Raw genomic sequence first — 21458 nt, 5'->3', positions numbered from 1 at the left:
AAGTCGATTTGTCTTCTCACGATTACAGGCTTCAAAAGCAGTTTAACTCAGTTACAGAGACAGCTGCAAGAATTCCTAGCTAATAGATTGAAAACTGATGTTCATTTTGTATGGAATTTGCACATCCAAAATATTCAAAAAGTGTACCCAGGTTTTGCATTTTCATTGTCAGTGAGAACTGCAACTTCCAGGCCATTTTATCTGTGTTGATGGTGTAGACCCGGTGCTGAGTATAAATAATAAAGAATGTTCTCTAGTGCAACACCAAAGTTAATAGGTACGCTCAGAACTATACACTCTTCGAAACCGGCCAAAAGTTTTCTGAAGCAAAATTCTGTAAACCAAAAAAGGCTAAACAAACTACATTATGTGTATTCTACTTTATTGTAACCCTATGAGTGGAGTGTGTAATACTTATCATTAAAGTATAAATCAAGGATGCAAAACACAATAAGTCAGTGATATCAGATTGAAAATTTAGATGTCAAATATTTGTAAATAGGGCAATAACTTAATATAATGGTAACATGCAAATATGCATATGAACCAATATAAAACATAGCATGGTAATGGAAGCAGAGCCTTACATCAATACATGGTATTCCTGTTTATAGAATACAGAACCTAGAAGAGTACAGCATAGATACAGTCACTTCGGACCCCCATATCTGTGCTGACCATGATGCCAAACTAAACTAATCCAACCTGCCTACGTATGGTTGTGTCCCTCTATTCCCTGCCTGTTCATGTGGCAATCTAAATGCCTCTTAAGCATTGCTATTGTATTTGTTTCTACCACCTCCCTGGCACATCACATTCCAGGCACCCATCACTCTGTCTGTTAGAAAAAAAACAACTTCCCTCAGGTCTCCTTTAAACTTTCCCATCCCATCTTACATCTACAGTATGTCCACTAGTATCTGGCATTTCTACTGTGTGATATAAACTCTGTACCTTCTCGTTATTGTTTGCATGATTTTTTTTTCTCTCTCTCTCTGTGCATTGGGTGTTGGTCTTTTTTTTAATTGGGTTCTTTCAGGTTTCTTGTTTGTGGCTGCCTGAACAAACTTTGATAATAAATGTACTTAGAGTTTTTTCTTTCTCTCAGGATTCAATTTATTTCTATCAGGTCATTCCTCCGCCTCTGATGTTCCTAAGTAAACAATACAACTTGTTCTATCTAAACTTTCCTTAAGAAGGTCAATGCAACATCCATTACCCTATCCTCATCAATTACCTTCATCACTCCCTCAAAAAAAAACAGGATCTGCCCTGCACGAAGCTATGCTGACTATCCCTAATATATCCATGCTTTTCCAAATGGAAGTAAATCTTGTCCCTAACAATCTAACAATAAAATTTTTCTTAAGATACTTCTCCAAAAATTTTCCTATCACTGATGTATAAGGCTCACTACCTATATTTCCTGGTTTGTCCCCATTGCCCATCTTGAACACTCTGGGAGTTCACCTGTGGCTAAAGAGGATGCAAATAACTCCATCAAGGCCCCAGCAATCTCCACCCTTGGCTCCCTCAGTTTGCTGATCCAGATCTCATTAGGTCCTGGGGACTTATCTACTTTAAGCTTTTTCAGAACACCCAACAGCACCTTCTCCTTAATACACCCTGCCCTAAAATATCAATGTACCATCCCTAATCTTTCACCATCATCCGTGTCCTTCTCCTTGGTGAATACCAATGCAAAGTTCTCACTAAGGACCTTGTCCACTTCCTCTGGTTGCATGCATAAATTCCCTCATTTGTCCTTGAGTGGTCCTACTCTTTCCTTCCCTACTTCCTTGCTCTTAGTATATATATATCCTCTTGGGATTTTCCTTAATTCTATTCGCTAAGGATATTTGACAGCTTCTCTTAACCCTCCTAAATTCTTTATTTAGTTGTTTCCTGCTTCTTTTATATTCCTCAAGACCCTTGTCTGATTTAAGCTGCCCAAGCCTTAAATAAGCTTTCTTACATAAACCTGCCCTTTTACCTCATCTCTGTTTGCCATCCCTACATCCAAATTGTCCTTCCAATCTAAAACTGCAGAGACAACTGCACAGTGTCTGATGGGTAAAAGTCTTATTCAAAGAGATAACTATATCTTTACTCTGTGCTTTGTCATTTAAAAACTCAAATTGTCCTTTGCCTTATATACCTGCAGTGCCACTTGTATTCAACAGTATACCAGTATTTGAAACGTTGGGCCTGTGTTCATATACACCCTTTTATATTGCCTTTCTCTTACATGTTTAGCTCCATTTTTCTTTTCTTATTCACTTATGCTGCATTGCATCATGCTTATCTGCATTGAATTATAGGTGCTGCTCTCCCTTTTCCCCTCTCAGATCTACTGTATATCCTTGTGTTTGACAATATTTATTTATTTGGAGGTACCGTGCAAAATAGGCCCTTCCAGCCCTTTGAATCGCACTCCCAGCTTGAACCAGTATCTCTTTGCCAGTGCAAAATTTCTTAGCCTGTATAAGTGCTTTGACAGGTTCACAAGGGGATACCTCACTAAAGGAAAGACATGACCTGAAGGTCAGGTCCAGTTTATCCGATAACATAGGGTTGAATCCTTCAATAATGGAAGGGTGAGCAAGCAGGTCACAAGGAAGTTGTACAGTGTGATAGTATTGGTGAAGCTGAACAGGAAGACCTATGTGGCATTATTCTATAGAGTGGAGATGCAGACCCTGAATGAAACTGGAGGGGACAGCTTGAATGTCATAAGGATGAGACTTCTGATGCATTGGGGAAAAACAAAGTGAGGAATACTTGCCTTCAGGAGATGGGAGAGTGCCTTGAGCAAGAAAGTACAAGAGAGAAGTTTGATAAGGCATGGGCTTGTTCAATTGGAATCGGAGTAGAGTCAAGGAGCATTTTACCAAAATGGTACCACTGGGAAGAAGAGGAAGATGAACGGGGCTAATGTAGTATAGAGGCTTGTGAAAGAGGAGTTAGAAGGTGATGCTTCTGGTCAAAAGAACTAGAATCTGCAGCAACAGCTCCATTTAGACTGTGCCAGCACTTTGGAAGGCAGTGGGCTATAGAGGATAGGGTAACGCTTGGGGGTGGGGGCATGGGGAGAATAATATGCTTGCTTTGTTGATGATCGCTGTATGCACATTGTGAATGCATTTGAAGCATATGCATCATAGAACATTACAGCACAGTACAGGCTCTTCGGCCCACTATACTGTGCTGACCTTTTAGCCTATGCTAAGATCAATTTAACCCTTCCCTCCCGCATAGCCCTCCATTTTTCTATCATCCTTGTGCCTATCTTAGTGCCCCAAGTCCGGGAAGTGTGCGCTGTTCATTAATGCAGTCACGTCTAAGAAGGTTGCATGTGACAGAAAATGGCACAAAAGTGAGATATTTAGAGAGGAAATTAGCATTGTTGGAGCAGTTCAACATTAGGTGGATGCTTGCTTGATGTAGGAGCCAATTATCTATTTTCTGACTATATTGTATCTTGTGGCGTGTTTATTGTGGTAATCTGTCACGTGGGTTGGGGTGTGGTAGAAGCAAATGAGTATAGTTAAGTGTTCACGCTTTGGTTTAGTCTAGCGGAGAGAGGGCAAGCCACAGGGAATGACTTGTTTTTGTTGACCGCTAACTTCGCTTGGTTACGCTAACTAGATCGCTAATTAGAACGCTAATCACGCAATCAGAACATTTAGTTATATCGCTAACTAGATCGCTAATTATGCTATTATACTGCTTAATATCGCTAATTTGAACGCTATATTGCTAATTTAGTTTCGTTCGTTTTTAATCACCACAAGATCATTCGTCTTTGCTGGCTTCGTAATAAAGGATCGAACATACCTTTATTGATTTGGAAATTCGTTACTTGGAAGCGCGTCATACAGTGTCAATCTCCTGGCTTAGTCCCTCAGTGGTTTTGGTTGGTTTTCCAGTAACCGCTACACTTGGTACTGTGAGCTGTGGTTGATGACAGCTGTCAAGAGCACAAGTATTCTCTTCAGCTTGATAAGCTCATTTCTCAGCATTTTAATTCTGTGACAATTTAAGTAAGTATGTTCCAGTAGTTTTGACCAAAGCTAACGTGATTTAAAGCACTTTGTTTTTTTTTAATTGAAGCCTTCCAGGTAAAATTCCCTGCCAAGTATCCCAGAAAGATATTTCATTCTGATATAATTTAGATGTGGCCTTGCAGTTTGATTTATTCCAGATGTCACCTCACTCCCTGGTTTTTCTGCAGGCCTTTTGAGTTTGGAAAAGTTATTGCGCCAGTTTCTTATTTCCAAGGACACATTGTCGGTGCGAATGTTGGATCAAAATCAGGATTCAACACCACTCCTGAAAGAAATCCGAGATGACAAAATTGCAACCATAATTATTGATGCCAGTACTTCAGTGTCACAATCAATCCTTCACAAGGTAGGTTTAACCCTAAGCTTACTAAATTCCATTCAACCAGCGTCTAACGATTAATTAAAGGTCTCTATGAAACCATGGAAACTTCAGTTACTTCAAATGACTATTTCTGTCAGTTACTGACGCATTGTTTATACTGTAATGTGAAACGGAAGATTTGTACACAATAATCAAATATGGCTGCTTCATATTCTGAACTGTAAGACCTCCTGAGTATGTGAAAGATTAAAATTGTTTTCCTGCCTTTATAGTGCAGTACAATGGTCATTATTTTTGATGAGAATGTTTTAAATAATCCTCTGGTGTAGACATGGCCATTTTATACTTGGATCCGTTAGACCAACGCTCGCAGATTGTTGAGCTGACATAATGTTTTGCACAAGCTAATAATGTAAGCTTGAGTATGTGACCATATTTTTGATTGCAAAGGTTCTGCTGACTACGGCCATGCATAAGCTCTACATACTTTTGTCACCAAAGGCTCCCTGGAATTAGAAGTTTCATTGAGGACAGTAACTTCCATAACACAAGAGTGGTGCCCAGAAATTCTGTTGCATTGTGCAACATTGGGACTTTTTTGCTCTGTGTCCTCCAGGTGTGTATAATGAGCAAACACGTAGAAGTAGGCCTTAACCAGACAGCTTACTTGTTTAACTAATTCCAACCTTACCTGAGCTGCTGATCGTGAGTTCAAAGCATCTACCTTCTCAGAACGCTCCCATTAAGTGATTTTTCTTCCATGAATGCACACTGTTCAATTCTATTCACAATTGTCAGCAAATAAAGCTGTCCACGCCTGCATGCAGCAGGATCATAGGTGTGAGCTAATGAGTGGCAAGTAACATTTACAGCAAAAAGATCCAGACAATGACAATAAGAGAAAGTTTAATAAGCCCTCCCTTATCGTTCAGTGATATTAGATCACAGTGTTCCCCCAGCAACAGCATCCTGGAGGTCACTAATGATGAGGAACTTACATGAAGCAGCTACATAATTACCATGACTACAAGATCAGATTAAAGAGTGGATATACTGTGTGTTCAAGACAACACAAACTACAATGCACAAGTCAGGATGTGATGGAATATTGAATAGTTTGGATGAGGATTACAGTTCTGGGGAAGCTTAACACCTTCCAGGACAAAGTAGCCTTTTGACTGGTGCCCTGTCCACCACCTCAAACATTTGCTCCCCGCACACCAACATGCAGTGGCTGCAGCGTGTTCCAGTGTGCTAAATGCAATGCAGCTCCTCCGAAGCGCCAGCACCACACAAACTGCTGACCACTGCAGCTTCAAAGATGAGGGGAAACCACAAAAGTGAAGGCCAACACCTACAAGTTTCCCTTCCAGTTCCCTGCCATTATGACTTGGAAGTATATGGCCAGCCTTTCACAGTTGATGGGTCCAAGTCTTGGAACTTGCTACCCAATAACATTGTGGGATCATCTTCTCCAGAAGGATTTCCATGATTCAAGAAGGTGGCTTAGTACTACCTTCTCAAGGGCAGTTAATGGACACCACCATCCCAAAAATGATAATATTATTTTGAAGCAACACACACACAATGAGTGCTGGAGGAACTCAGCAGGTCAGGTAGCGTTTGTGGAGAGGAATAAACAGATGATGTTTGAGGCTGAGACTCCTCGTCAGGACTGGAAAGGAAGGGCGATGAAGCCAAAATAAGAAGGTGCCGGGTGGGGAGGTGGGAGAAGTACGAGCTGGCAGGTAGTTCTTATTCTGCCCTGCTGAGTTCCTCCAGCATTTTGTGTGTGTTGCTTAAGATTTCCAGCATCTGCAAAATCTCTTGTGTCTCTAAATTACTTTTTTTTTGAAAAAATGCTCTTCCTCAGCCCCGTCGTTACCAATGTTCAGCAATCATCATCTCTGCCAGGTTATCTCATGGACTGATTATCTCCCACTCACCCCCCTCACCTAAACGGCACACTCCCAACCAAGACTCTGCATTCCTCACTGATATCAGTGGACTGATATCACTGATCAGTGATCAGTGAACGGCACACTGATGATAGACCATTGTGAATGTTTGGAAGCCTTCATATATATTTTTGCACAATATCTTAGGCCTCTAACATCAGCAACAAAGGCATCACAAAGAGCTGGAGTGGTCTGCTGCACATCACCTCTTTAAAAGGCCTTAGGAGCTGCAGCCCCTAATCCATTAATAATGCCTAAGGATTTTTAACGTTTAGTTAGCATAATAATTTCATATAAAATTTCAATTTCCAATCAACTGTTCCGACCCACATGCTGAACAGAGCGGCTGAGACATTCAGCGGAATTTACATGACAGAGCTAGCCATTCAGCCCATCTGGTCAGTGACAGAACTTGCACTCACCATGACCTTACTCTCCTGTGGTTTATCAGATTATCAGGAGTTCATGCTCATATTCAGTGGGACCTAGTTCAGTCGTTTTGGTGGCCATTGCAATTCCAACATACAAATTCAGTAATATGCACAAAATGCTGGAAGAACTCAGCAGGCAAGGCAGCATGTATGGAAAAGAGTACACAGTGAGTGTTTCGGGCCGAAACCCTTCATCAGGACTGGTGAAAAAAAATGAGAAGTCATTATAAGAAGGTGGGGGGAGGGGAGGAAGAAGTACAAGGTGGTAGGTGAGAGGTGAAACCGGGAGAGGAGGAGAGGTAAAGAGCTGGGAAGTCAATTGGTGAAAGAGATATCAGAAGGCCATGGAAGAAAAGGAAGGGGGAGGAGCACCAGAGGGAGGAGATGGGCAGGTAAGGAGATAAGGTGAGAGAGGGAAAATGGGATGGGGAATGGTGAAGGAGAAGGGGGACAATTACTGGAAGTTCCTCAAATTTAGTGATGCTTCCTTCCCATCTGTCCTGAAAACTGTAGCAGGCACTTTTGTTGTGATTAATATGGAAATAAAGGGTATGGTTCTCAAATAATTGTATCGTCAATTTGCTGTGATTTCCAAATGAGGGGGTAAAATTATTTTGTACCTCATTCTTTATCTTTGTTCATTGTATTCTCTGCCTGTAAACTGGGATAGGAATTATAACTAGATTCAGGCCTATAGAGATAGTGAGGGGATTTGCTGTAATTTTGAGGTGATTTTGATGTCTTCATTCTGAGCAGAAAGGATGGCTATCAGGACTCACCATTTTGCATCAGTGAGAGAGGACCCTGCAGCTGTAAGTGTGAGAATAGCAAATGAACAATGGAATTATTGTAACTGCATTACAGAGAAGGCATTTGGCTCCGAACAAGCAACTGAATTAGTTAAAAAGCATTTGGATTCAAAGATAATTGTTGTTAAAAGCTGGCAAGATGAGCTTTAAACAAAAACATTTCCTGATCAAGTATTGTAGTTTATGATAGAAATTATGGTATAGTAATGTATACATTTGTGTAAAATGTTATAAGAATCCCTCAGATTGTCTTGTAAATGCTGTGGTAAGAACTCACAACAATTGGTGGCTCATCAGCATCTTCTGTTTCCATGCCAGTTAAATGTATCCTCTATACATGCCTCGTCTCCAAATCTGTAACTTTCAGACTCAGTTCCTTCTGAGTCCCAGCCCCATTCCATCGTCCCTGCATATTCCCGTAATGCGGAACGCCTGTGCATGACTTTGTTTAACGTGGGGAGGCTAATGTACGAGCAGCCACCATACAGTCTTTGACGGATCGGCGTCAAGATCCCGTGGCATGAAGTGCAAGATGACTGGGGACCTTCACTGCTGCAGCCTCCTCCACCTTCACCGCCATCGTGATGTGTCATCATCCTCCACCAGCTCCACCGCTGAGATCTTGGTTGGATCGCTCTTTATCCGGAACGTCCCCCTTGATCCTACCAGGAGCCAAACTCCAGACGGCATCACTCTTGGAAACTCAGGGACTCACATGCCTCTCCACCATGACAAGGAGATGATCCTTGACGGAGTACCCCATAAACAAAACACAGCTACTTTATCCCTTCCTACTTATGCTTCACTCCCTTCTCCACCTCCTGATAACATCGGAGTAAGAGTTCTGCAAATTCTTTATGAAACTTGTGCTCATTTCATTGCATTGTGCTGCAATTGGTAACAATTATAACATGAGAAAAACTGCAGTTGCTGGAAATCCAAAGCAACACACACAAAATGCTGGAGGAACTCAGCATGCCAGGCAGCGTCTATGGAAATGAATAAATAGTCTGCGTTTCGGGCCGAGACTGGCAATAATGTTGAGAATGCAGGACAGTATTCCCGTACTGCTCATTTCCTGATGGTAATAAAACAGTTGAGTTAAGATTTTGGAAGTGCACACAAATCATGCACTGAATGTAAGTAGGACTTACACTTGCGAATGCCTTCCCTTAGCCAAAGAATTACTGAAATGCTTTATAACCAGTGAAGTACTTTTGAACCATAATCACTTTTGCAGCAAACAAAACAGAGAAGTGTCTTGAGCGCAGCAAACACTCTCAATCAGCCATGACCAAATTATTTTAGTTAGGGGTTTTGTTTTAGGAATGGCCTGGATATCAAGGGAAACATCTTTGTTCCTCTTTTATTTTAATGAAATGGTAATACATTTCCAAGTCAGGATGCCGTGTGACTTGGAGGCGAATGTGTAGATTGAGGGGTTTCCATGCACCTTCTGTCCTCGTTTTAGGTCTTATGTAGGGCGTACGGCCGACCAACCTTTGCTAAGTCACTGTCTGATGTCAAAGAACAGCCACGGTGCTTTGGTGGCTGTGGAGAGAAAGGGATGAGCTGCCTTTGTCCTCAAAGCTCCAAGCTTTCTGCAATTATTTTGTCTTTTTTTACTTTTATTGAGACACAGCGCAGAATAGGCCCTTCTGGCCCTTTGAGCTACGCCACCCAGCAACCCCCTGATTTTAACCCTAGCCTATTCACAGGACAACCTACTATGACCAATTAACCAGTAAATCTTTGGACTGTGGGAGGAAACCAGAGCACCCGGAGGAAACTCACGCAGTCACAGGGAGAACGTACAAACTCCTTACAGACAGTGGCGGGAGTTGATAGATGTACACTGATTCAGGGCAAGTGAAGAATATTCCATCCCATTTCTGACATGCACTTTGTAGATGATGAGAAGGAGAGATAGAAGGCAAGTCGCACACCTTGCAATACCCTGTGTCTGACCTGCTGTTGTCACCACAGTACTATATCTGGATTGTGCAGTTAATTCAGATGTGCACTCAGAATATTAATAGTGAAAGATTTGATGATTGTTCTGCTATGAATGTTAACTGGAAATGATTAGACACTCCCTTACTGGAGTTAATCATCTCCTGAAACATGTGGTTTGATTATTACTTGCCATTTAGCTATCCATGCCTGACGTCTTGCTGTCCATGGACTTAGACTGGTGCAGCTGCAAATAAATTAAACATTGTGCAGTCATCAGTGTATTCCCCACTTTTGACCAGATGGGATGAAGGTCATTGGTGAAGCAGCTGCCACTATTTGGAATAGAGCGCTGTCCTGAAGGACTACAGTTATTTCCTGTGGCTGCAATAATTGGTCTTCGTGAACCAGTACTACTTCCATTCAGTCTGGGTACAGTTCCAGTTATTGCAGAGGGTGCAAGCAGGTCCAACGACAACTTTACGAAGGGAATTTGGACAGATACTTTTAAAAGGTAAAATTTGCAACGTTTGAAGAAAGATGGGACAAGTGGGACACTGGCGAACACTTTTCAAAGAGCTGCCGCAGTAGGAAGAAGCTTGAGAGATCTGCCTCTATGATGTCTCATTCTTTGAATTCAAAGTAGGTCACAGGAGCAGTATAGAATCTGGTTATGCTGGCAACTGGCGGCACAGACTCAAACTCGATTAGCACTGAATGTTAGTGGGTGGCATTTAATATTGCACAAAATGCAGCTGACTGTGTTTTATTTGGCTTGGATGTCATGCAAATAGGAAAAAAAGGAAATTTTGGGAAAAATAAAGCTGGAAATGACAAAAAAAATAAGGATAATAGGTTCTCCCAGTGAAAGCAGAGATTGAAATGGATGTGGGGAGGGTTACTTGTTTTGAAATAATTGGCTAAAAAATATGCAGCTTAACACTGAACTCTAAATCATGCCATCAGTCCACATGGTATAATATTGGGAAATGGAGTAATAAGTGGCATAGCAATAATTTATTAAGACTAATACATTGGAATAAACATTGTAAATCAAGTGGAAGTACAAAAGTTCAGATGAATACCTGTATATTGCTGTATTAAGAGAGATACTGGGATGTTCTCCCTCACACAGAGCAAGTTTGAATAGTGCAGGTCCTTTTGACTAGCGGGCAAGAGTAGTGTAGGGTTAGAGTTCTAGGCAACTCGCTTGAAATTCATGATGTTCTCTCAAACACAAACTTGATTCACAAAACCTGGGAATGTGTGATCTGACACTGGATAATCAAAATAAAGCATCCTGATTCATGTTTTTAAAAATCTTACTGGATCACCAAGTAAGCTTAGCATCTAGAGCATGATATAATATTGTTATTCAATCCCTTGAGGTTAGGGACCTACTTCCATGGGACCTGAGATGGCTGCTGATGCCAATGTGCAATTTGTCTGACATGTGTGTCCAGTATCACACCATGTGACTGACAGTTGTGCCTCTTAGAGTTGCAACCCAGATATGATCCTTTCTTGCTTATGAAAGCCAAAGCCAACTTACAGACACCCCACACATACAAGTGAAATCCCATAAGTATTATTAAATTCAAGAAAGAACCAGCCTTTTGTAAAAAAAAACTACATGTAACCTCCCTGTCGCAATGAGACAGCATTGTTTAATAATAACACGGGCTGCTTGTTTCACTGTGAGAAGCCACTTAAGGGAGTTGCTTTGGAAATTGACTAGCGATCACTTCTTCGAATACTATATTAGGCAATCTAACAGCCACTAATATTTCACATCCATTGAAACTAGTCATTGTCCATGGGACATCCTGATTCTGTGCCATTGTAAGTAGGCAGGGAAGGACAATAAATGCTTTATACAGTATGTTCATATTAATTGGCCCTCATTACAATGCTGTGAAGCTATGGTTACTTTTTTGTGTATTTTCTGACGTATGGGCACATCGATTTACAAATGTTTGTAACTCAGGGAATGCCTGTAGTCTTTCATCCCAACATGTGGTCCAATAGGAATTCATAATAAGGCCAGATATACCAATGTGCTGGGTGTAAATTCTAGTACAGAAAAGAACTGCTGCAATAGATGTCTTCTTCAAGCTGATTGAGACCTAACAGTTTTTCAAAAACTCATGGGCTATGTAGAAATTGTTTCTTTTGAAAATTATATTATAGTCTTAAAATCAGTGAAATCTTTGAAAATTATTTTCATACATGTTAAAATCCAGGATGCAACACCAAAATGGAGATAAAATCCAGTTGTTATGAAGACTTTAAAAACACAACTAGAAGTATGTTTAAGGGAAACTAATTTCCAGAATAAGGGGAGAAAACTTCAGTGGGATTAAATGAGATAGCTTTTCTAAAGAGCTGACACAGGCACAATGGACTCCATGCCAAAAGATACTAAGTTTAAATCAAATCTACTATGATCCTTGGTTCCTCTGTGGAAGGAGCATATGTTCTTGCGAGCTTGGTGATTCACTTTCAGAGGCCCTTATCTATAGTTATCCATGCATTGTGGAAGCCTTCCATGCCAGTCAGCCTCTCGAGAAACTGAGTTTGCCCTCAGTCACTTCCCTCCCTCATGCTCTTCCTCAGAAAAAAAGAGATAAAAAGAAGGCAGAAAAAGATTAAAATGGCAAACTGAAAACACAGGCTCATAAGCTTATAGAACTGCCAACAATATCTGAAAATTAAATAGGGTTAAGAAGTACAAGAAGGGTTAATTAATCCATTCTAACCTTGCCCACCTGGTTTCCGTCAGAAGAAAATTATGACATAACATAAGCCTCCCTTTACAGAACGCAAACAGAAAATGCTGGAAATACTCAGCAAGTCAGGCAGCATCTATGGAGGGGGAAAATGTTAACACTTCACCATCAATGATCCTTTGTCTTGACAAGAGTAAGAAAACAAATGTGATTTATTATGCAGAATCAGAATTGGGTTTATTATCACTGACATATGTCATGAAATTTGTTGTTTTGTGGCAGCAGTACATAAAAATTACTATAATTTATGACAAGAATATATAAAAAATATAAGTAATTCAAAAAGAGAACAAAATGGTGAGGTAGTGTTCATGGGCCATTCAGAGAACTGATGATAGAGGGGGCAGAGGCTGTTCTTAAAGTGTTGAGTGTGCGTATGCAGAGTCCTGTACCTCCTCACTTATGGTAGTAATGAGAAGAGGGCGTGTCCTGGATGGCGAGGGACCTTCATGATGGATGCCCCCTTCTTGAGGCATTGCCTTTTGAAGATGTTCTCAATGGGGTTAAAAAAAAGAACAGAAGGAATGACTGATAGGCTACAGGATAAAAGTTGTCAAGTTAATCATTACTTTAAATTATCATTTCCGGTCACTTTATAGACATCTTGTGACAAAGTTCTGAAAGAATGTCAGCAAATTACATTTGTCTCTTCTAGACAAATGCCAGCGGTAAAGGGCAACATTTAAACAGTGAAAAATGAGTGAATTTATAACAGGTCTTACAATTTTATTTGACTGAGAAGGTGATAAATGTTTAAAATAATCTACCGTATATGACATTTAGGTGCAGTTAAATGCTTAGTTTGGCGAACAGAATGATAAAGTGAGATTAAATGCTCGAATTCTCAAATTTAAAGAATATAGTGCATTCTAAAGCCTGTGTGAATGGATGCTGTAACTTGTATTTTTCTACTTGTTTTTCAGGCTGTGGAGTTAGGAATGACATCTGCCTACTATAACTACATCTTCACATCTCTGGTAATGTAATGTCAAGCAACCAATGGTTACAATTATCTGCCTAGTAGAGTTTTTTCTTTCTTTAATGGAGAAGTGTTTTGAATACTGCTGGAGAGGGATTGGATCTGCTCCTTTTCCAGTTGAACCGCTACCACTCTTAGCATCTTATGAGTTTCCAACATTGGTATCTGCTGATCTTAGATAATGTCAGGCAGCATCGGGCCAAGAATAATGCTTCAGCTGTTTAAAAGATCTTGAAGTAATGGCATGAACAGTTCTTTTGGACTGCCTCTTAAAATATAGAAGCTAAGCAAAAGTCTCAAACGATGATCCCTTCAGAAGGTCTTCAAGGAGTTATTAACAAGGGAGTGGAAGATGTGTTCTTTATGAAGAACAAAGAAAACCCCTCAAGGCGTCCACACATCACTGGAGTGTGGGTCAAACACCCAGAAATGGGTCGAAGGTTGGTGAGGGTGGAAGGTTGATTGCTAGCAGGTGATGGCAGGGGCAGTTTTGGTGAGATGGAATGATGGAGAAGGTGCACAAGAAAAAGAAATTCTGAAACACTTTGTTCCAGTACATAGAAAATAGAACAGTGATGCACAGTAAGGGCCATTTGGCCCATGATGTTGTGCCAACCTTTAAACCTACTCCACGATCAACCTAACCCTTCCTTCCTACATACCCATAACCATCCATTTTACTTCCATCCATGTGCCTATCTAAGAGTTTCTTAAATGTCTCTAATAGATCTCCCTCTACCACCTCCCCTGGCAGTGAATTCCACACACTTACTATTCTCTATGCAAAAAAAAAATTCTACCTCTGACATCTTCACTAAAGTTTCCTCCCCTCAACTTAAAAGGATGTAACCTGCTGTTAGCCATTGCTGAATTGGGATAAAGGCACTGCCTGTTCACTCTGTCTATGCTTTTTTCTAATCTTATACACCTCTATCAAATCACCTCTCATCCTTCTTCTCTTCAAAGAGAAAAGCCTTAGCTCGCTCAACCTTTGCTCAGTCTCTGAAGACAACAACATATCTTATTGTTAAAATCAGGAACAGGTTCTGTAAATGCACCGGAGAAAGTAGAGATGGCTTAGTTCTATGTAAGATTCAAGATTATATCAATGTTGATGTGTTTGAATCGAGCCCTGGTAAAAGATGTTTATATCTGTCTTTGTGCCATTTCCCAATCACTAAAGTAATAATATGGGTATTGGTAATGCATGTAAATTTCACACACTTCTCTGGGAGTACAGAATCTCCCTGAACAAGAAGGCAGATAATAGAATCAAGTCTAGATTAGAATATATTGAAGTGCTCTTTTGCAACTAAATCATAGTTTATGATTTGAAAAAAAAATCAAATCTTCAGTCAGCATAGTAACTGTCACTTATTATGCAGAGTAATGTACACTGAACTGGAAGGTACTGCCCATCAAAATTCTCTACCAGGAACAGTTTATTAAGTGTGATGTGTGTTGAAGCATCAAATACTTCCCACCAGGTCCCTTGACGATTACATGCAGTGGAACATACTACCTTGAACACACACAACACACACACAAGTAAAATTTGCAGATATGGCTCCATACCTGCGTTACATGCTGTTGGATGCTGTTGCTCATCCTTGTGTGTCTCAACCGCGTAAGCTTGGAAGAGGGAAAAATCACAGACATTGCACAACACACATAACAGTACAGGCCCTTCAGCCCACAATGTTATGATGAACTTTAACCTACTTCTTTATCGATCTCACCCTTCCCCCTCACATAGTCCTCCAATTTTCATTCATCCATGTGTCTCCTAAATGTCCCTACTGTATCTGCCTCTACCACCACCCCTGGCAGTGCATCCCATGCACCCACCAACCTCTGTGTAAAAACCTACCTCTGACATCTCCCCTATACCTTCCTCCCAATTCCCTTAAAGTTATGCCCCCGCGTATTAGCCATTTTCACCCTGGAAAAAAGTCTCCAGCTGTGCAATCTGTCTATGCCTCTTATCATCTTGTACACCTCTATAAAATCACCGTTTATCCTACTTCTCCACAAAAAGAAACACCCTAGTTTGCTCAACCTATTCTCATGAGTCATTCTTTATAATCCAGGTAAATCTCCTCTGCACCCTCTCAAAGGATTTCACATCCTTCCTATAATGAGGCGACCAGAAATGAAATTGATACTCCAATGTGGACATTACCTTGCGGCTCTTGACCTCAATGCCCCGACTAATGAAAGCCAACACGCCATACACCTTAACCACCCAATCAACTTGTGCTACAACTTTCAAAGATCTATGGACGTGAACCCCAAGATCTCTCTGTTCCTCCGCACTGTTAAGTATCCTGCTATTAACCCTGCACTCTGCCTTCAAGTTTAGCCTCCAAAGTAAATCACTTCACACTTCTCCAGATCGAATTCTATCTGCCACTTCTCTGCCCAGCTCTGCTGTGAATGTCCTGTGTTAATAATCGATCACACTTTCGAGTTGGTTTCCTGAAGAGATTTTGTTGCACAGTACATGGGAACATTGTGCTCTAAGACACTATTTCGAAGCCATTGTTCTATAATTGTTGAAGGGTTGTGATGTAGTGCTGTATGATGTCAGGTTGAGATGCCATCTAGAGAGAAGAGAAATTGGCAAGAAAACAACACTGGCTGAGTTACAAGATCTTCCAAACAAGATTTTTCTCCTGCTCTTGAAATAGTGCATGAAAAAGAGCTTTCGGTTTGTTATTAGTTTCCAATTTGAACAGTTGATTAACATTGTGGATATAAAAACTAATCAGTTGATTCGGAGCAAGAAGGCTGCGGGTAAATGGCTAAGGATTTCCGGAGTGAAGGCAGTTTTACTACTCGGGGTAAAAGAGAGGCAAGACTGCGCAGGAGCGTGACGTCAGCCAGTAGAGTGGGAAAAGTTTAAAAAGAAGATCGCCATGTCCAGCAGGCAGTGGAGTGACAGGCTGGCAGAGTGAGAGGGCTTTGGCTCAGCGGGCTTAGGTGGTAGCAGGATGAGGCAAGGTAGGTTTACCTGTGTTAATTGCAGAAAGGAAGTATGTGCGTGAGGCCAGTTATCTGTGCTCGGTGTCAGATGTGGGAGGTCCTGGAGTTGCCCAGACTCCCGGACGTTCATATCTGCACCTGGTGTGTCGAGCTGCAGCTCCTGAGGGACCGAGTTAGGGGACTGGAGATGCAACTCAATAACCTTTGCCTGCTCAAGGAGAGTGAGGAGATGATAGAAAGGAGTTATCCAAGGGGACGAGTCAGGTACTGGAGAGTACCCCTGTGTCTGTACCCGTTGACAATAAGTTCTCCTGTATGAGTACTGTTGGGGAGGGAACAGCCTACCTGGGAGAAGTGACAGTGGCCGTGCCTCCGGCACAGAGTCCGGCCCTGTGACTCAGAAGGGCAGGGAAGGGAAGAGGAAGTCAGTAGTGATAGGGGACTCATAGTTAGGGGGTCAGACAGGTGATTCTGTGGATGCAGGAAAGAAACTCAGACGGTAGTTTGCCTCCCAGGTGCCAGGGTCCGGGATGTTTCAGATCACATCCAAGATATCCTGCAGTGGGAGGGAGAACAGCCACAGGTTGTGGTACATATTGGTACCAATGACATAGGTAGGAAAAGGGAAGAGGTCCTGACAAAAGACTACAGGGAGTTAGGAAGGAAGTTGAGAAGCAGGACCTGAAGGGTAGTAATCTTGGGATTACTGCCTGTGCCACATGACAGTGAGAATAAGAATAGAGTGAGGTGGAGATTAAATGTGTGGCTGAGGGATTGGAGCAGGGGGCAGGGATTCAGATTTCTGGAGCATTGGGACTTCTTTTGGGGCAGGCATACAAAAAAGACAGGTTGCACTTGAATCCCAGGGGGACCAATATCCTGGTGGGGAGGTTTGCTCAGGCTACTGGGGAGAGTTTAAACTAGAATTGTTAGAGGGTGGGAACTGAAGAGACCAGGGAAGAGGAGGTTGGCTCACAAATAGAGAAAGCTTGTAGACAGCATAAAAGGGAGGATAGGCAGGTGATAGAGAAGGGACGCACTCAGACCAAAGGTTTGAGAAGTGTCTATTTTAATGCAAGGAGTGTTGTGAACAAAGTGGATGAGCTTTAGAACATGGGTCAGTACTTGGAGATATGATGTGGTGGACATTACAGAGACTTGGATGGCTAAGGGACAGGAATGGTTACTTAGAGTGCCAGGTTTTAGATGTTTCAGAAAGGACAGGGAGGGAGGTAAAAGAGGTGGGGGCATGGCACTGTTGATCAGAGATAGTCTCACGCCTGCAGAAAAGGTGGACACCATAGAGGGATTGTCTATGGAGTCTCTGTGGGTGGAGGTTAGGAACAGGAAGGGGTCAATAACTTTACTGGGTGTATTTATAGAGCGCCCAAGAGTAATAGGGATATTGAGGAGCAGATAGGGAAACAGATCCTGGAAAGGTGTAATAATAACAGAGTTGTTATGATGGGAGATTTTAATTTCCTAAATATCGATTAGCATTTCCCTAGAGCAAGGGGTTTAGATGGGGTGGAGTTTGTTAGGTGTGTTCAGGAAGGTTTCTTGACACAATATGTAGATAAGCCTACAAGAGGAGAGGCTGTACTTGATTTGGTATTGGTAAATGAACCTGGTCAGGTGTCAGATCTCTCAGTGGGAGAGCATTTTGGAGATAGTGATCATAATTCTATCTCCTTTACAATAGCATTGGAGAGAGGTAGGAACAGACAAGTTAGAAAAGTGTTTAATTGGAGTAAGGGGAATTATGAGGCTATCAGGCAGGAAATTGGAAGCAGATGTTCTCAGGGAAAAGTACGGAAGAAATGTGGCAAATGTTCAGGGGACATTTGAGTAGAGTTCTGTATAGGTACGTTCCAATGAGACAGGGAAGTTATGGTAAGGTACACGAACTGTGGTGTACCAAAGCTGTAATAAGTCTAGTCAAGAAGAAAAGAAAAGCTTACAAATGGTTCAGAGAGCTAGGTAGTGTTAGAGATCTAGAAGATTATAGGGCTAACAGGAAGGAGCTTAAGAAGGAAATTAGGAGAGCCAGAAGGAGCCGTGAGAAGGCCTTGGTGAGCAGGATTAAGGAAAACACCAAGGCATTCTGCAAGTATGTGAAGAGCAAGAGGATAAGACGTGAGAAAATAGGGCCTATCAAGTGTGACAGTAGGGAAGTGTGTATGGAACCAGAGTAAATAGCAAAGGTACTTAATACTTCAGTATTCAGTATGTAAAAGGATCTTGGTGATTATAGGGATGACTTGCAGCAGACTGAAAAGCTTGAGCATGTAGATATTAAGAAAGAGGATGTGCTGGAGATTTTGGAAAGCATCAAGTTGGATAAGTCGCCGGGACCGGATGAGATGTACCCCAAGCTACTGTGGGAGGTGAGGGAAGAGATTGCTGAGCCTCTGGCGATGATCTTTGCATCATCAATGGGGATGGGAGAGGTTCCGGAGGATTAGAGGATTGTGGATGTTGTTCCTTTATTCAAGAAAGAGAGTAGAGATAGCCCAGTAAGCTATAGACCAGTGAGTCTTACTGCAGTGGTTGGTAAGTTGATGAAGAAGATCCTGAGAGGCAGGATTTATGAACATTTGGAGAGGTATAATATGATAGGAATAGTCAGCATGGCTTTGTCAAGGGTAGATCATGCCTTACGAGCCTGATTGATTTTTTTGAGGATGTGACTAAACACATTGATGAAGGTAGAGCAACAGATGTAGTGTATATGGATTTTAGCAAGGCATTTGATAAGGTACCCCATGCAAAGCTTATTGAGAAAGAGACATGGGATCCAAGGGGACATTGCTTTGTAGATCCAGAACTGGCTTGCCCACAGAAGGCAAAGAGTGGTTGTAGACAGGTCATATTCTGCAAGGAGGTCAGTCTCCAGTGGTGTGCCTCAGGGATCTGTTCTGGGACTTTGTGATTTTTATAAATGACCTGGATGAGGAAGTGGAGGGATGGGTTAGTAAATTTGCTGATGACACGAAGGTTGGAGGTGTTGTGGATAGTGTAGAGAGCTGTCAGATGTTACAGCGGGACATTGATTGGATGAAAAACTGGGCTCAGAAGTGGCAGATGGAGTTCAACCCAGATAAGTGTGAAGTGGTTCATTTTGGTAGGTCAAATATAATGGCAGAATATAGTGTTAATGGTAAGACTCTTGGTAGTGTGAAGGATCAGAGGGATCTTGGGGTCCTAGTCCATAGACTCTCAAAGCAGTTGTGCAGGTTGACTCTGTGGTTAAGAAGGCATACGGTGCATTGGCCTTCATCAATTGTGGAATTGAATTTAGGAGCTGAGAGGTAATGTTACAGCTATATAGGACCCTGGTCAGACCCCACTTGGAGTACTGTGCTCAGTTCTGGTCGCCTCACTACAAGAGGAATGTGGAAGCCATAGAAAGGGTGCAGAGGGGATTTACAAAAATGTTGCCTGGATTGGGGAACATACCTTATGAGAATAGGTTGAGTGAACTCGGCCTTTTCTCCTTGGAGCGATGGAGGATGAGGGGTGACCTGATAGAGGTGTACAAGATGATGAGAGGAATTGATCGTGTGGATAGTCAGAGGTTTTTTTCCCAGGGCTGAAATGGTTGCCACAAGAGGACACAGGTTTAAGGTGCTGGGGAGTAGGTACAGAGGAGATGTCGGGGTAAGTTCTTTACTCAGAGAGTGGTGAGTGCGTGGAATGGGCTGCTGGCAACGGTGGTGGAGGCAGGTACGATAGAGGTCTTTTAAGAGTCTTTTGGATAGGTACATGGAGCTTAGAAAAATAGAGGGCTATGGGTAAGCCTAGTCATTTCTAATGTAGGGACATGTTCGGCACAACTTTGTGATCCGAAGGGCCTGTATTGTGCTGTAGGTTTTCTATGTTTTTATGTTAAGTTAGTTAATAATAATAGAACCAAATCCAGATTGTAATTCATTAAAGTGCTCTTCAGCAACAAAATCATAAGTTATGGTAAATAGAAATTGGAATTTTCAGTCAATCATGTGGTTGTGTTTCTTCTTTGTACCAGGAAGGGAAATACAGCCAGGATCCCTGTCTAGTGAACAGGGGGTTAAAGCTAGCAGAATACAATGTAGGTTCACTCTCCTTATCACTGTCCAGGATTGGTGATGGGGGAAATCAGACAGCTTTCCAGAAAACTGCCCAGTAATTCCTATATTGGAGTCAACACGAGTGAATCTGCAGATGCTGGAAATAAATAAAAACACAAAATGCTGTCTGACCTGCTGAGTTCTGCCAGCATTTTGGGTTCTTATATTGGAGTGTTGGAGAGAACTGCAGTCACCCAGGGTTCAAGCTCCTAAATGTTTCACAGTGATGCTTTTGAAAACACAGAAAGGAGAAGCATAAGAGGTCCCTAAAATAATGGTTTGTAATGCAATATTTCATGGATAAAGATGGGTTGATGGATTGAACTCTGCAAGATGAAATGCTTCTAGAGGAGAGGAGTAAAAGAATAATGCCAAAGAAGAGATTGGAAAATAAGTCTGTTTATTGTCGTCCTTTTTACTCCAGGAATTTCCTCTTCTCCATTTTGAGGGGCTAAATGAAGATCATGTGAATATCCTGGGATTTTCCATCACTAACCCAGATCATCCATACTATGGTGACTTTGTTAACAGCCTAAACAAATCCTGGCAGGAAAACTGTGCACACTCGACTTATCTTGGAGCAGCAGTAAGTACCTGATTTAATATAAATTAATCTAAATAATCTAAGTAATTGGAATTAATTGGTAGGCTTTATTTTTATACGTGAACCTGAAGTTCAATAACAGCTAATAAAAATGGGTGCAGTATCAGTTCAGAGAATAAATTCTGTATTTTTTAAAATGTTATTATGGGGAGCTTTCTTGTCAGCGATATGAACCAGAAGATTTGGCTGTGGGAGAGTTGATTGGTTGCATTTGTTAATGTTTTAGTCCTGGGGCCAGATTCAGACAGAGAGCAAGCTACTCATCCTGTAATTAAGTCATGCAAAAGATATACCGTTACCTTGGATTGAGTCTGATCTCCAAATCAGAGTGGTGAGATGAAGTCTCGCCATACAGTTATAATGGAAGCAGGCTATTCCTTCCTCACCAACCTGTAGGCACCTATTCGTATCAATCGTATTGTCCAGCACTTGGTCCACGCCGATCAGGTGCT

At 41.6% G+C, this 21458-nt stretch overlaps 1 protein-coding gene across 3 annotated transcripts in view; it reads left to right on the top strand.

The window, feature by feature from the left end:
• The window catches only part of grik4 (glutamate receptor, ionotropic, kainate 4), a 123048-nt gene that overhangs the window by 35770 nt on the left and 65820 nt on the right, over positions 1-21458 (top strand). For all 3 annotated transcript variants that reach the window (XM_059957053.1, XM_059957051.1, XM_059957052.1), the window contains exons 6-8: positions 4235-4413; positions 13253-13306; positions 20827-20988. In XM_059957053.1, coding sequence (XP_059813036.1) covers positions 4235-4413; positions 13253-13306; positions 20827-20988 — 395 coding nt within the window. The remainder of the gene's footprint in view (positions 1-4234; positions 4414-13252; positions 13307-20826; positions 20989-21458) is intronic.

This window comes from Hypanus sabinus, chromosome X2 (assembly GCF_030144855.1).
Source record: "Hypanus sabinus isolate sHypSab1 chromosome X2, sHypSab1.hap1, whole genome shotgun sequence".
Lineage (NCBI taxonomy): Eukaryota > Metazoa > Chordata > Chondrichthyes > Myliobatiformes > Dasyatidae > Hypanus > Hypanus sabinus.
This window is presented reverse-complemented; position numbering and strand designations above follow the sequence as displayed.